The sequence below is a fragment of the Lonchura striata genome, chromosome 1A (genome assembly GCF_050655825.1).
Source record: "Lonchura striata isolate lonStrDom1 chromosome 1A, ASM5065582v1, whole genome shotgun sequence".
Lineage (NCBI taxonomy): Eukaryota > Metazoa > Chordata > Aves > Passeriformes > Estrildidae > Lonchura > Lonchura striata.
Genome location: NC_140741.1, coordinates 48,426,540 through 48,441,938, shown reverse-complemented (window position 1 = coordinate 48,441,938; position 15,399 = coordinate 48,426,540). Strand labels below are relative to the sequence as shown.

The 15,399-nt window shown below is 39.1% G+C and overlaps 1 protein-coding gene across 1 annotated transcript in view; it reads left to right on the top strand.

Annotated features, from left to right (window-relative positions):
• The first annotated feature begins 256 nt into the window (after nucleotides 1–256).
• PTPRR (protein tyrosine phosphatase receptor type R) overlaps nucleotides 257–15,399 on the top strand; it is a 144,426-nt gene continuing 129,283 nt past the window's right edge. Inside the window, exons 1-2 of the mRNA XM_021528964.4 lie at nucleotides 257–452; nucleotides 14,365–14,669. Of these exons, the coding sequence (XP_021384639.3) occupies nucleotides 389–452; nucleotides 14,365–14,669 (369 nt within the window). The 5' untranslated portion in view covers nucleotides 257–388. The remainder of the gene's footprint in view (nucleotides 453–14,364; nucleotides 14,670–15,399) is intronic.

The following is a 15,399-nucleotide window of genomic DNA, read 5'->3' as shown; positions in this document are numbered from 1 at the left end:
GTTGCTCGGCTGGAAGCCGAGGAGCCCCGCCGCCCATTCTCGCCTCCTCCCAGAACATGCCGCTGGGACTAGATATCTCTCTTTTTGCCTCTCCTATTGGACCTTGCGGCTTCCCGCGGCTACTGCGCGGCCCCATCTCCCGCCGCATCCCGCCGCCCGTGCTCGCCCCTCGCCTCACCCCGCGCCAGGCGAGCGGGCAGGTGAGGGCGGCCGCCTGCCCGCGCGGCGTTGCGCATGCGCAGCGCGCTCCCAGGCATGCTCACTGCCGGGGGCGGGGGGAGCGGGACGCGGTGCGCGGCGCTGCCCGGCTGCCCTCGGCTCCCGCGGCTGCCCTCGCCTCCCGCGGCTCCCTGCGCTCGGCTGCCCTCGGCTGCCCTCGGCTCGCACCATGCGGCGGCGGGCGGCCGCCTGCCTCCGGGCGCTCTGCCTCCTGCTCCACCTCCGCGCCGCAGGTGAGCGGGGGCGGCCGCGGCCGGACGGCGGGGCGGGCGGGACGGCGGCGGGGACCCGGCGGCGCACCTGTTGTGGCGGGAGGCGGGAGGCGGCGGGTGCCCGGCGCGGCGGCGGCCGCCCGGCTCCGAAGCCTGCCGGCCCCGGGGCGGCGGGAGCGCTGTCAGCACCGCGGACAGCGGCGGCCCCGGGCGGGCGAGCCCCGCGCTGCGCGCCCCGCGGAGCGGCCGCGCTGCGGCCCCGCATCGCGAGGACCTGGCCGGGGCTATGACAGCGAGGGAAAATCGGGACTCCCTATAGTCCTTCTTCTTATTTTATTTATTTATTTATTTTTAGATACTGGTGAGGAGGCGTCGCTACTTGTGTGTGCTCGTGGCAGCAGTGGTTTTAGAAAGGGAAATTTCAGCTGCGACAGCAGCAGGCATTTCGGCTGTTAGCGGTGATAATAAATCCTCTCTCTGCTTTGCTGGCAAAATGTGTGCCTCATTCAGAAATGCAGCGAGCGATGAGCACCCTAGTATATATGTGAAATTCCACTGCCGGTTTCGTTCCTGTAGTCAGAGCTTATATTTCTGGCATAAATCTCAGGCTTCCTTTAAGCCGTGAACAACTGCTCATCGTTCAGAGCCTCCGTTTATCCTGTGCAGACTTCAGCATATATTATCTAAATAAGGAAATAAAATCTGGGGTAGCTGTATAATTTAATTAAGTTCTCACTTAGTAAAGTTGAAGAGTTTCTTTGTTTTGTCATTTATGACAAGCTTAGCCACAAGTAGTAAATGCTTGCAAGTTCTATGAAGTTTAACTAAGAACTACAATTAAATGCACAGGTACTGATTCTTTTGGTCCTGAGAATGTTGTTTTTAGGAGAGATTTTTAAGATGCAACAAATTTGCATTGTCTTACTGCAGAATCATTGAAAGGAACAATTGAACATCATGTTTCTTAATACAGAAGAATTGTATGAACATCCCAAATAAGATCTATTATGAAAATAACTGCTTTTTTTGTTTGGTTGGTTTTTTTTTTACAGTTGTCAGGAGAAATAACTTTGTCTCGGTTACTAGTATTTTAATTCCTTGTAATATTAGGCTACACTTCATAAAATTTATGGAACATCTTTCCTATAAATCTATAGTTAGGATGCTCATGCTCTTTTGCCTTATATTCATATGTGCAAGAGCTTATTGACTGAAAGATGGGAGCATTTCATGATCTGTTTTAATAAAAGCCTTAAGCTGCTTTTAAATTGTTCTTTTACAACATGTATTAAATTGACCATCTGTACAAAATTAGAGTATAGCCTCTATTTGACATAACATGCCATCTAATCTCAGCATATCCTCTATTAAAAATGGAATTTACATGAGTTTTATTTTGCTTCATTTTTCTATCCTGCTAATGAAAACTAGGTATATATTCTGCCAGTAAGATGTTCACTTTCCTTACTAAGTTCTGCTTGTTTCATTAAGTTAGTGGGAATTCTTGGAAAGAGATCTTGGTCTTCATTATGCAAATGTCTCTAATCATAAGAAAAAGAGAGGAAAATAGATGTTTATATGGTGCTACTGTTTTGCCTGAGTAATCATGGAAAATAATTATTTCAGAGAAGAAGAGGGGGAGGATGTACAGGAGCTGAATTCAACCTTTGCACAGTTGGGCACAGTTTACACTGAGCACAAGAGCTGTGCTTCCTGAGGCAGGGCTGCATACAACTTGTTCTTACTGGAAGTCATTGAAGATGACACAACAGTGAAATAACAAAGGAATCTTAACATCCTAAGATATCTCTGTTTCATCTGATAGAAGTAGAAAATTTGGTCTTACACAGGCTACCACTATCTTTTATGTATAGCCTAGACTTTTGAATTATTTATGGTGATTTTGAAGCTTTGATTCGTGTGAAATCACAAGATGCATTCTGCTTGCTATGTCACAAATTATATCCCAAATGTCAGTTTTTATGTAATGTGTTGGAAGCTGCTTGGGTTTTTGTTCTGAGGCAGAATTTTTATGAGACATGTTTCTAGAGAATGCTGAAGGTATTAGGAAAATCTCCCTTGATATCAGTTGGTGGTAATAGATTTTAGAGAAGACGTAAGTCTACATTTATTTCAGCTAATGCTACAGCATAAAGAGTTAATGTGTTTACGTAGTGCTCATATAGCAAATCTAGTTTCCTTTGGAACTACACTTCTACTACCATTGTAGTAAAATTTTCTACAAAAAAAGGCAATGTTCTTGTCAAAAATGTGATCCGAGATTTTCATGTGCTCAATAAGGTACCATTTTACTGAGTTGACTTAGATACCAATTCCAATATAGCATGACAGTAATGTTATCAGAAAATTAAATATGATTGTGCTACCTAAAATAAGACACTTGTGTGTGCATCTCTGAAACAGAATTAGGCTCTTCTGCTGAGTGCAGCAGGTGAAGTAATCAACCTATATAGAGCTTGCTGTTGCAGGAAGACCTAAATTTGTAGTGAGTGATTACAGGTCAGCATGAACCTTCCACTTACATTATGCATTTCATGAGAGAGTGCATGACAGCGTAGGTTATACTCTCTTTTAGTATGTATGATCTAATACACATGTTCTTGCAATAACAACCTAGTGTATCCCAAGGTGACTAGGAGGCACTGTCTCCTTGTAAAAGAATGGCAGGTAGTAGGAAAAACACAAAGTGATGCATTTGACTAACTTGTAATTAGAGAGCCATTTGAGTCATGCACATTACTCAATTAATTACCTCTTTCACCTAATTTTCTTTTTTAGCAGATTTTGTTAATGAAATTAAAATATATGATAAATTAAGTATCCAGTTACTGGAGAATTGTGGGGAAAACCAGTACATCTGTGATTCTGTGAAACAGAGAAGAAAAACAACCTGACTGGAAAAAACTTACACAGTTAACAATTATGGTATTGACTCATCACCTGCCTTGCATAAAAAATCTCTCTTAAATAGAGCATTTTTGCAGAATTGGCTTTTAGAATAAACAAATCCTGGTCCTGAAAAGGCAAAAAGTTAACAACTGATTATTTGGTCAGGTCATCTATGTCATGATTTCTTGAGAAAGGCCTTAATAGCTTGCTAAGAGCTTCTATTACCTCATTTTATTATTCTCTCCATCAGTGAAGACATGCATTACCAGCCTTAAATCAATATGAACCAGTACTTTCCTGCTAGCCTTTTCAGAGAGGAAGTGTGTAGATCCTTGTCTCAACTTGTTGATGGATCCATTCTTCCAGCCCCTCAGAGGAATCACATTTTATCTTTTTTTGGGCAATGCTGTAGTAACAGGAGGATTGCTTGTATCAAACCTGAAGTTTCCTTGACCACAAACTAACACTCCTTTGGGTAGAATTTGCTAGGTAGAAATGTGTGTTACAAATATGCTAGACTGGTTGTCACACAGCTCACAGGGTAGCCTTACTAAGTTCTGCTGAGTTCAGCTTTCCTGGTCAAACATGCACTGTGTGATATTCTCATGGCTGGAAATTTATTGAGTGCACTGCAGTTTCTACTTAGATGTTGGGCAGGCCTATTTTCTATAAAATGCACAAGCTCTGTCACAAAAGTAAGAGTCTGGAGACTACTTTTAGGGTTGAGGTGAGATCTGCACAAAATGCATTTGCCATCAGATCCATTTTAGTAAACTCATACTAATGAATGAATAATTCTAGGTTCCAAATACATTTAGAGTGAAAGTGAAGGAGCTATTGATTTAAAAAATGAATAAGGGTGCTGCTTCATTATACTAACATAATCTAAATGAAGCTGGTTCTTATAATTGCCTTCTTTAAAAACACATTGCTGGCTATGAGTGGGTGTTTTTACTAGAAGAGTCTTTACTGTCTTTTATAAGTAGGACTCATGGATAATCAGAGGGTAGTCATCTGTCTCTTCAAAGGTTCTGTTGGGGGAAAAACAGTTTTATAATTCACTATCTGACTTCATCATTTTGGGGAAGTATTTAGTTCGAAAAGGGACTCATCGTATTTTTCCATGTGGAAATTCTTGCTATTCATAATTTTAAAAGACATCATCTTCCATGAGAGATTTATGTTGAGTACATCCATTAGGAAATTATCGAGGTTTGTGGTCTTGGAATCTCTGACTAATTCCATTTGTTGTATTATAAAGAAGACTGAAATATCTTAGACAGTGAAGGCTTGTTTGAGCTTCTCTGGAGAGCAAAGTAGGAGAGTTGCTGAAAGTCCATGAACTAGGCTCTTGTGGGACTATGTCTCACTAGAAGGAGGCTAATGACATAGCTGTGGGGCTCTCTTTGGTGGTGGCCCTCCCTCCACAGGGATCTCACAATGATGGCTGTGAGAAATTACATGGAAGCATAGGGCTCTTACTCCATAAAACACAGTTATTGTGCTGTACAATTTTCAGCATGGCTTCGGAATAAATACTTGGAGAAGTTAATAAGATCTGCTTAGAAATCCTTAGTGGAATTTTTTTAGAACAATACTGCTATAAAAGAAAGCCAAAACTTTAAGACTGGAGTTGAATTTGCTTCACAACAGCTATAGATTTTCATGGAGATACAATTTATTTCCTTGAAATGCTATGTATTTACATCCATCTTATGCAGAGCAGAATTTATCTGCAACCTTCATTGGAAAAATTACAGTAATCACAAAATTGGAAAATCATTGCATCAATTTCTTGTACCTTCTGGGAAAAAAAAAAAATCTGACAGGAGTCTATGTGGTACATTAGTGCCCTGGCATAAGTATGGCAGAATACTTAAGTGCCTTTGGGACCACTAGCTCATCTCTTAATTCACATGAGTAGACCTAGTGAAATCAATGGTCTATGGTATCTAGTTTCAGTATTGATGTATCAGCCAACAAGCCCATGAAATGAGATGCAAAGCATCTTTTTGAAAAAGATATCTCTCACATGCTTAATCCTGATTCACTGTAGCTGTGGATATTTTTGGCCAGGGCATTTTTTTTCCAACAGAAAAGAACAAATTTAAGAAAAATAAATTTCCAGTTGTGTCTATTTTCAGCAGATTGCTTATTAGAAAGGGAAAAATCCTTGCAATCATCTCCCTCCCCTCCTCCCTCTCTTGTGTGTACTCCCACCCTTCCTCAGTCCTGCTGCTCCACCCTCACCACACATGCATGTGTGCATGTGCTTCCTTGCTCCCAGAAATACATGCATAAAGAATCATGTATATACCTGCTGACATATATGCATACATTTTGTACTACTTGATTTTGTCTGAAATATTTGGTCAAAAGTTCCGAACATTGTTTTTAGGGGCAAACCAAAATATTTTTCTGAATATTTACAATTGTCCTATCCTGTTTTTGCTTAGCTCTGATGTAGTTTTTGTGCTCTGAATTTTGACTCATCATGGGTACTGTTCCTCTGCTGGAAAAGGCCTGGCATTTGGTTACTGGACCTAGCTAGGAAAGCACAGAACCCTTCCTATGGAGGAATGTGACCTACTAGTCCTGTAATGGGATGTAGCCACTGCTAATAGCAAAGCTGTAAGTTTTGCCCTGATTTTGCAAGGCCTGATGATTAGGATCTGACATATTTAATATTACATCTGACTTGTGCTCATACCTTTGCTGGTGATTTTTGGACCAATCTCAAGCACGCTTGTTCGGGACACCTGCTCTGTCCAAACTTCCCCTGACCTGCCTGTTTTGCTTGGGTTAGCTCTGACAGCAGTTTTTCTACTTAAGCAAACATTTATATCTGTTTTAATCTATTTTTAATGTGTGGTACAACTATAGTATACACACAGGAGCAGTAACAAAGGCTTGGTAGAACAGCAGAGGCTTGAAGAGTGGAGACACAGGGTGTTTCATTAGAGGAGTGCAGGTGTGGGATGATAAGAGATGGGGCACAGTCTTGGCATTGAATACTCCATGCTAGAAAAAGCTCAGTAAAAGGTAAAAATGTAGACCTGGAGCTTGAGAAACTGATTTTAGGCATTAATGAACAAAACAGAGATTGTATCTAACATACATATGTGGCACTGTTTATAGTAAGTTCAAATATAACCTGGAGCTGCACACTAACTGAAAAAAGAGGAAGTATAAATGCATGTTAGAAAACACAGGTAAATGTAGCTTCGTAAGAGGAAGGAGGAACAGAGGAGGAAGAAAAATCCATCAGCATTAACATCATATCCCTCCTGATGAAGGATTCCAGGTGCTGACAACTCCTCATAACAATGCCCATCACTAACAGCAGCGGGAAACAATTGACCCGAGGACCCAGGGAAGCATGGAGTTAGAGTAATACCAGGGAAAGGATAGACAATTTAATTGTACTGTTTCTATAATTGTGGCTTTTTCTTTATTCCTTGTTTTTCTATAAAAGTTTGATTTAGACTAACAACACGTCTTGAATTAGTTTGTTAAGATTTTCACTATGCTAACATTAAACTCTTGGCTTCACATGTATAAGATGTGCTTCGTCTTTGTTTATAAACAAGGCTTTGAAAGTAAAGGAGGAATTCATCTGCCTGAAGGACGCTGTGAGAAGCTATACAGCAGCATGCCTGATCATTAGGTGTAGCAGTCTACTCTGAGTAAAGAATAGCTTCATTTGTATTGCTCTAACAGGTTTTGGCTAAAGACAAAGTATTGATGTGAGTGCCTGTGTTTTGGCATAAGTCTCTGAACGACGAGAACAGTCATAGCCTGAAAGTCTCTCTGTTATTTATGCAAAGTAGTTTCCTAAGTGAATTATTTTGTCAATTCAAAACTTCATGTATGACCAAAGCAGCAAGTGGATTTGTATTTTTTCCTTTTCAGTTTTCCCTGGTGTACCTCACAAAACCACAAAATATATTCTGTTGCCCAGCTAATGTTCAAGTCATATTTTAGTCACTGTTTTAACTGCATTTTATTGGCAACAATTTTTGGTGCACCATGCTAAAGTTCAACAGCAGTTTATGTTTGGCTAAAAGTGCATAAATTTATCCATATGAGATTTAGATTTGATTGATGTACTATTTTGCTGACAGTAAGATATATTGTTAGCTAGATGGTACAGATGCAAAGCATATTGCCTCCAGACAGCTTTTGTTTTCATTTTTGCTTTCAACAGCATTTAAAACCTTTATATTTTCCACCAGATATGTTGACTCCTTTTAATATGTTTGTTGGTTTGCTTGGGTTTTTTTCTTAGCTTTTTTTTCTTTTCCCTTGATAATGTAGATGAAATAGGGATAAAGCAATAGATTTTGTCTTTTGAAGGCAAAACCAAAGGAAGGTCTTGTTCCATGCACCAGAAGAGACAACTTTCACAGTCCAGAACAGAAGTCTTCTAAACCTACAGCAGTGTTTGTGCTATGTCTAGAATTATCAGCAGTTAGCATTCCCTTTAGTATCATTGCTGTTTTAACTCCTGAGAGTTAGAATCATTCTTATAAATGACCAGCATGATAGTAAGCATTTTGGAATTTAAGCAATTATTTTTTTCCTTTCTGTGGGCCAACACTTCCTTGGCCCTTGTATAGACAAGAGAGAGCTGCAAACTCTGCTCTGAATGGGAATCCATTTCTATCTCGATGTTCTAAAAAGAGGCAGGGAATGAATCTCCCAGCTGTGAGAACTTTGGTGTTATTGGAGAGGATTGATTATTGGTCTGCATAAGTACATTGACCTGCATCTCACAGTGACTAGGGTAGCTGCTCAAGAGATAATAAACCACCGTGCAAGAGATGGTAAAGCCAAGCCTGTCCAGTCTGGGGCTGATTTATAGGTTTGAAGGAAGTTTGTATGGGACAAAGAGCTTCTTTCAGAGTGGTGTGCAAAACAGAAAGGAAAAAAGCATGGGGAGCTCAGGGTACGAAATTTAATTACCAAAATTTGGTAAGTATTTTTGTTACTGAAAATGAGAAGTTGGCAACAGCATTAAGTACTGTAACTCAAATTGCATTTAAATTAAATTTATCTTTGAAAGCAATCCATCAAGTTTCAGCATGTTGTTCCCTTATGAAATGAATTTGCATTTTATGGTTCTTTTCCTTCAATTTCCAGCTTTTAGCATAAAAACCTCAAGCTGTGTAATATACCAAGTTTTTTTTTTAACTATAAAAAGACTTCAGTGTTATTATAGTGCTAGAGTATTAAGTACTATTTTGGTGTTTAAAATAAATGCATTCAGTGTCTATATTCATTTGTGCATTTTACTTACTAGTCAGATACAGCACAGCACTTTTGTCAGTGGATTTGGGGTGGTTGCGCTGCTTACAAATATACAGTATGTATCTCATTATAGAAAAATATGACTGTTCAGGAGCATTACTTGTTACCAGATTTATTCATATTAAGATAAATAATAAGACTTAAGAAATTACCTCAAGTTGTTTTTCCAGACACACATCATTGCTTTAGACACCATTATCGTGGCCCTGTCAGGTTTATGTTGTCCCAGTGGGACTTTTCTTTTTTGTTTTCCAGTCAAATAAATTTCTAGTTTCTGGCTGTAGAGGATGTCAAAGGGGAAGCACCCAGCTTGAGTGGTTTTGTGTTGAAGTATCATGTTAAACTTAAAGGAACCAGAGGTCTGAGACTCTGCTATGGGAAACCTGGGTCTGAGCTGGCAAAGAAAACTTGTCTGACTGAGAGTGGAGTGAATAGGGAGTCAAGTCATCATTTCCTTAATGAGGATGAGAGATAAAATATCTGTAAACCTCTGATATTTTTATGTTTTAAGGAGATAAAAACCATGCTGCTGTGTTACTGGCTGATTTATGGATCTTGACTATCTTTGAAGTTTTTTATCTGTCTGTTTTAGTGAAAGTGAAGGTGTTTGGGAATTAGGAGTCTAATAATTTTCTGACAGGTTGCTTTGAGATAAAATGTCAATTGTCTGAAACTATTTAGAGAGTGAAGACAGTCTAAAGAAACCTTAGGTTTTTCTCTATCAAGCAGAGGCCAGCTGGAACAGTCAAAAGTGCCCAGAATATCAAGCACATCAGATTTACTATTTATTATGGGCTTTCCTTTCTGCATATATAATGCAACTTTGTAGTGTGAGACAGGCTCAGAAGCATGAGCTCAGAATGCTCAGAAGGATCCTTGTGATTTACCCATCTCTTTTCATGAGGAAATTTTATACTTTCCATATACTGGGATGGTGTGTGTATTTGATATGGAATTCTACTGTCCCATTCTCCATCAGTCTTCTGTAGATTAGATTATTTTTTCTCTTTTTAGTTTATGACAAATAGTTTTATCTTGTATGTTTATGCAGATAACTAAGACGACGTGAACACATATTTTGGACTATTAAGCAGAACAGCTGGATTCTGCAGAACAGGGAATTTCATGTCCAATTTTCCTTTCAGGAGATGGCAAATGGTGGCAATGACAGAAATACTGAAACTAGTACAAGTGGTGAAGATGTTCAGATTTAGAAAGTATGCATTCTACATCACTCCAGAGCATCTTGTTGCACTTTAATATGTAGTGTTACACTTGGTAAAGGTTCTAGAAGCACAGCTCCAGGGATTGGAAATGCAACTAAATTTGAGAATATCTGGAAAGAGAATACTCTTGTACAAGAGCAGCTAAATTAAAGAAGGGGCTTACAGTGGATAAACATGGAAGCTGGAAGCATGTTAAAAAAAAATCTAAGGAAAAGCAGCGACACGGAGGAGTTTCAAGGAAGGAAAAGTTAACCTATGGGTAAAGAGCAGAGGAAGAAAGAGCAATATTCATCAGGAGCTGAAATCTCTTAAAGAGTAGTGACCAGTCACTACATTGTACAGACAGAAAAACTGGAGGGTGGAATGAACAGTTCAGATTAGTAGAGAATCATAGTGCAGATTCTGTTACTAAAGGAAGCTGGAATGGTTATTACTTCAGGTGATCTGCATGAAGATAGGACTGGTTGTTTTCTAGGAACAAAACAAACCTGCTGCTCAGAGAAGTTCTGACGTGGGTTTGAAATTAACCATTGATTATTGTTCACTTTGGAACAAATAAAATTTATCTTGACATGAAGATAGCTACATTTAGCTGAGAGGTAGGTGAGGACTCAGCATTTTTTTGTATAAAAGAAACAGCATGAAATCACAATCTAACATCTAGTCTGTTCTCAGTGCTGAGGCAGAATAAAACATAATTCTTTGTAAATACACTTGAGGGGAGACAATTTTAGGAGAAGGAATAAAATTATTATAGTTAATGGATAATAGCAGCACTATACTTCAAGTGAGTGAATATTTCAAGTGAGTCATAAATAACTCTACATCCTGAAGTAGAGTTCAAACAGAGTAGTGTGAAGAGAATATCAGAACATAATTGTGGCTAAAGCTTGCTAAGCTTATTGAAGAGAAACCTCTAGGAATGATATTTTTGGAGCCTTTTCGTAAACCATATTTACTGAATTTTTGTGTATGTTGGAATATCTGAAGCTTAAAAGGTACCAAAATCAGTTATTCATAGCTTCTGACAGTTTCCCTGGTGTCTGCAGAGAAGCATATTCCTTTTTTGTACAAGTAGAGAGTTTGATATAGGAATCACAGTCTTCTCTCCCTTGAGGGTTAGAGAGTGGAAATATTTGAAGGTGTTATGTAGCAGAAGTGCTGGTATTTCTAACCATTAATTCTCCAAGTGTCTGGTTGGTGCCTAACTGCTTGTGTTTGGAGCTGAAGTCTGGAGGGTCAAGAAGGAATACATTATCACTTCATCAGATTGAGAGGAAGTTTAGGTTCCCTGGTAGTATCAAGGGTGGCCCTTTCGTGAGGGTCACCTGAGGCATCCATGGCAATCTGGGAGCCAAAGTCTGGTAGTAGTTAGGGATTTATACACAATTTAGTGAAGTTTTTCACATGGAGCACTGTGGATGTTTGTAACCTACTTAAGATACCTGGGCTGTGTGGGCTTCTCAGATAAATTCAGTGTAGTAATTTTCTTGGAACATATTTGAACATCTGAGTGCTTAGCTGATGAAAAAGAATTTGTGTGAGTATAAAGTGTGATGTTATGTAATTAGACTTTTAATTTATCATTACTGCAGGTTAGACAATATATTTTGTTGTCCATGTTGAAAATCTACTACAATGGACGTTGTTTGGACCAATGCAGGGACTGGTGCTACTGATGTGATATTTAGCATTCTAATACAAGCAAGTCTGGCATTTAGAAGCAAATGGTGATTCTGCCATTAAAAAGTATTGCGATTCAAGGACAAATGAGCTTTTTCTGTAGTTCCTTTAACTATTTTTTCAATCCAAAATATTCAGGGAAGAATTTAAGCTGGTAGTTAATTGTAATACTTCCTGCTTTATTCAGTGAAAATAATGAAATAAGAGGAAAAGTTGGAATATTGAAGTGGGTAGAAAATGCAATACGAAGAATTCAAGGAGAATCACAGTTTCTTTGATACCCTCAGAAGGGAGCAGGAATGAAGGAAGCAAAGAAGATTCACCAAATGTGTTGGTGGATACATTCCTTTGTCTTATGTATGATCAGTTTTGAAATACTGGTTTTCTGTGAAGGAGACTTGAAAATAAATATCGCAAAGAGATGACTGTGAGAAGTAGGTGATGATGAGAAGTGCTGATGCTTCCTTATTTTTATTTTGTCACTGACACAACTCTCTAAATTGCTAGTTAAGACCAGCCCTCAGGATTTTATCAATGAAGCCAACACCCACAAAGCTTAATGAGAACCCAGCAAGTTTAAAAAGTTTTGAAATTCAGCTGTCCTTAAGACTATAATCTGCAATTTCTCTTTTTTGTCTCCTGCTTTCAGATGTCTTCCCAGTCAAAAACCTGACAAGAGCTGAAAGCATGTGACCTCCGTGGTCATCTAGGAGATTGTGTTTGTTTCAGCCATTTGAAAGAGTAGTCTTAGGTTTAGCATTTTACTTTATAATAGATGATCTGTGTTCTGTCTTTTTACTATTGATTTTCTGTTCATGTATATTATAAATTGCTTCACTGCCTACTGACAGAGAATGCATTTTTCAATGATGCAAAGCAATACGATAGCACAGATAAGGTATTGTCCTTGATTTCCCTGACTGAAATTTCATGAGGAAATTAGGTCAACAGAATGTAATTACCTACACTGAAACCTCCTAAGGGCACTGGGTAGAGCTCTGCAAATGACTGATTATTTTGATTTGCTTACAGGAGCAAAAAAAAAAAAAAAAAAAATCAGAAGAAAAATTCAGTTTGAATAGAACAAATTGATTTCTTGTTCACCCTGAATTGAAATGTTGGTGCTAAGCTGGTCTTCATAGCTCATTATGAGAATTAAAATAAGATTTATTTTATATTTTTTTAACTAAAAATAAAGCTCTGAAATTTAACACTGCCATTAACTCCAGCAGCATCTGAAGAGGAAATTTCAGGCTGATCAGACTGAGCTCTCTGGGTTCACTTCTCTCAGAACACAAAGTCCCTTTTCTACCATAACAGGTTTCTTAGAGTTTTTTTCTGGAGGTGGCTAATGCAGCTTCAGTTACTGTGAGCTTCAGTATCTGTGAGGCAGCTGATCCTTGACTATTTTTCTGGTCAGATAGACTGCCTTCCAGACTGGGAGCTGAACTGTAGCTATTCTGTTCAGCATAAAGGCACTGAAGATTCACTATTTTTCATCCACAAAAAAACCCCCAAAAACAAAAAAACCAAAAAAGAAAACAAAACTGAAAACCAAATAAAAATTTAGTGTTAGTTCCTCCTATAAAAGCATCATCAGAAAGTATTTTGTCTTTCAAAAGATAGCATTTTTTTTTACTAACACATAATTAGTTAAACCCATGTAATTACAGAACCACATAATGGGTATGATTGGAAGGGACCAGTGGGTCCCATCCCACATGGTCCAACCTCCCTGCTTAAGCAGGGTCATCTGAAAACACTTTCAGATTTCATCCAGATCTTTCTTGAGTGTCTCCAGTGAGGGAGACTCCACAACCTCTCTGGGCAATCTGTTCCGATGCTCAGTCACTTACACAGTAAAGATGTTCTTCCTGATATTCAGGTGGAACTTCCTATGCTTCAGTTTCTGCCCATTGCCTCTTGACCTGTTGCTGGTCACCACTGAGAAGAGCCTGGATTCACCCTCTTTACACCTTGTCTTCAGATACTGATAGACATTGATGAGGTCCCCTCTCAGCCATCTTTTCTTGAGGCTGAACAAGCGCAACTCTAACTCCTCATTAGCAATGCTTGAGTCCCCTGTCTCCAGTTCCCTAATCTAAGAGAGTTCTTTGTGCCCAGCACCAAGGTATGCAAGGTATGGCCACACACCAGTATCTCCTTTGCAGAGGGCCAGATGATCCATTGGCTAGCCAGACAGTCCTTGAGTGAAGTTTGGGTCATAATAAGAGTTGGCATAAGGGGCTAAAAGGTCTCCTGATACAAGCAGCTGAACAAGGACTGCAGAATTTGGATTATGGACTCATCTGAATTTTCTCACATGTTTAAATCTGATTTTTTGATCAGGTTCTTTACCTTTTCTCCTTAAGGGCCCATTTATAACAGATGATCACTGCTATTATCATCTTTGATATTACTGGGTGATAAAATGCATCAGGAAGTTGACTGCATAAGTTTTCCGACTGAAGTTGATATCAATACAGAAGTTGAACTTGACTCAGCATGTGTTCTGCTTTTGCATATAATTTTTTTAAATGTAGCCATGGCTGGAAATATAAATAACATTTTTAAAGCCCTGTGAAAATGAGCTTAAGAATGTGGTACACTTCACATGCTTAGTAGACTCTGTAGTCCTGTTAATCTATTGCTATTGAAAACACATTGTAAGATTTAAAGTGAATTCTTGTATTCAAAAAGTATTTTTCCAAATTTCTCAGAAGGCAAAGATCTCATTGAAATTCCAGTGCCATCTACAGAATAGCCAAGAGAGACGTTCTAAACTTACTCTTCTCTTTCTACAGGCTGCTTTTCTGGAGATAGTGATCACTTTTTGGCAATTCATCAGCGAAAGAGTGGAAAACCTGTGTTTATTTATCACCATGTGGAGAGTGTGGAGAAAAGTTTGGATACAGACAGCTATAAGGATTCCAAACAAAATTTCCGTTCTTCTTCCCACACCAAAATAAGCAAGTTGCACCCTGCAATAATTGTTAAATCAGCCTTCCCTAGGTCTGTTTATGACCCATCCCTCAATCTCTTAGCAATGACTGGTCAAGATTTGGAAGTGGAGAATCTTCCCATTCCTACAACGAATGTGATTATTGTGGTAAGTGACTTTTTCTGGGTTTTGGAAAGCTTTTTTTAAGAATAATTTTTTTTAGAATAAACTTTTATTTCTTAGAATAGCCTGTATTTAAATAAAGATGGGTTGCAACTTTGGGTAGCCTGACTGATCATCTAAATCTAAATAATGACCACTTGTCTTGAATTTCTTCACTTTGGTGGAATTTACATTCATATAATCACACCCGGATTAATAAACAATCTGGTGAACCAGTACAGAATATAGTCTCTCTGCAGGTAAAGACCTTGCCTTTGCCTCAGATACTGTTGATCCTCTTGTCTTGACTGATGTTTGCACAGTTTATACTGGGTAAGCTTTAAATGTATTCTGCATAGGTCACAAGAAAATGTACTTCAGGGTACTATTCTACAGAGGCAGTGAGATTTTAAAGGGTAACATAATGGTTTCATTCACTTCTGTTCCTCTGGTAAATCCACCATTATGCTTACTTAGCTGTTTGGAAAAAAAATCCTGTTTCTTGCAAAGAACAAGAACTTTGTTTTTGTTGGTGTATGCACGTCTTCTGGGACATATGGACTGGGGACCCTCCACTGTCAGTTAACTCAGTGTGTGACCTTTCCCATTCTGAAGATGGTGAAGGCAGTGCTCCTTCCTGCACTGAAGGGCATGTCAGTTTAACCATATACTGATGCTGCTCTGCTGCATCCTCACCCTTTGTGCCAGTGGAGCAGACTGCTGTCAGGAGAGCTGT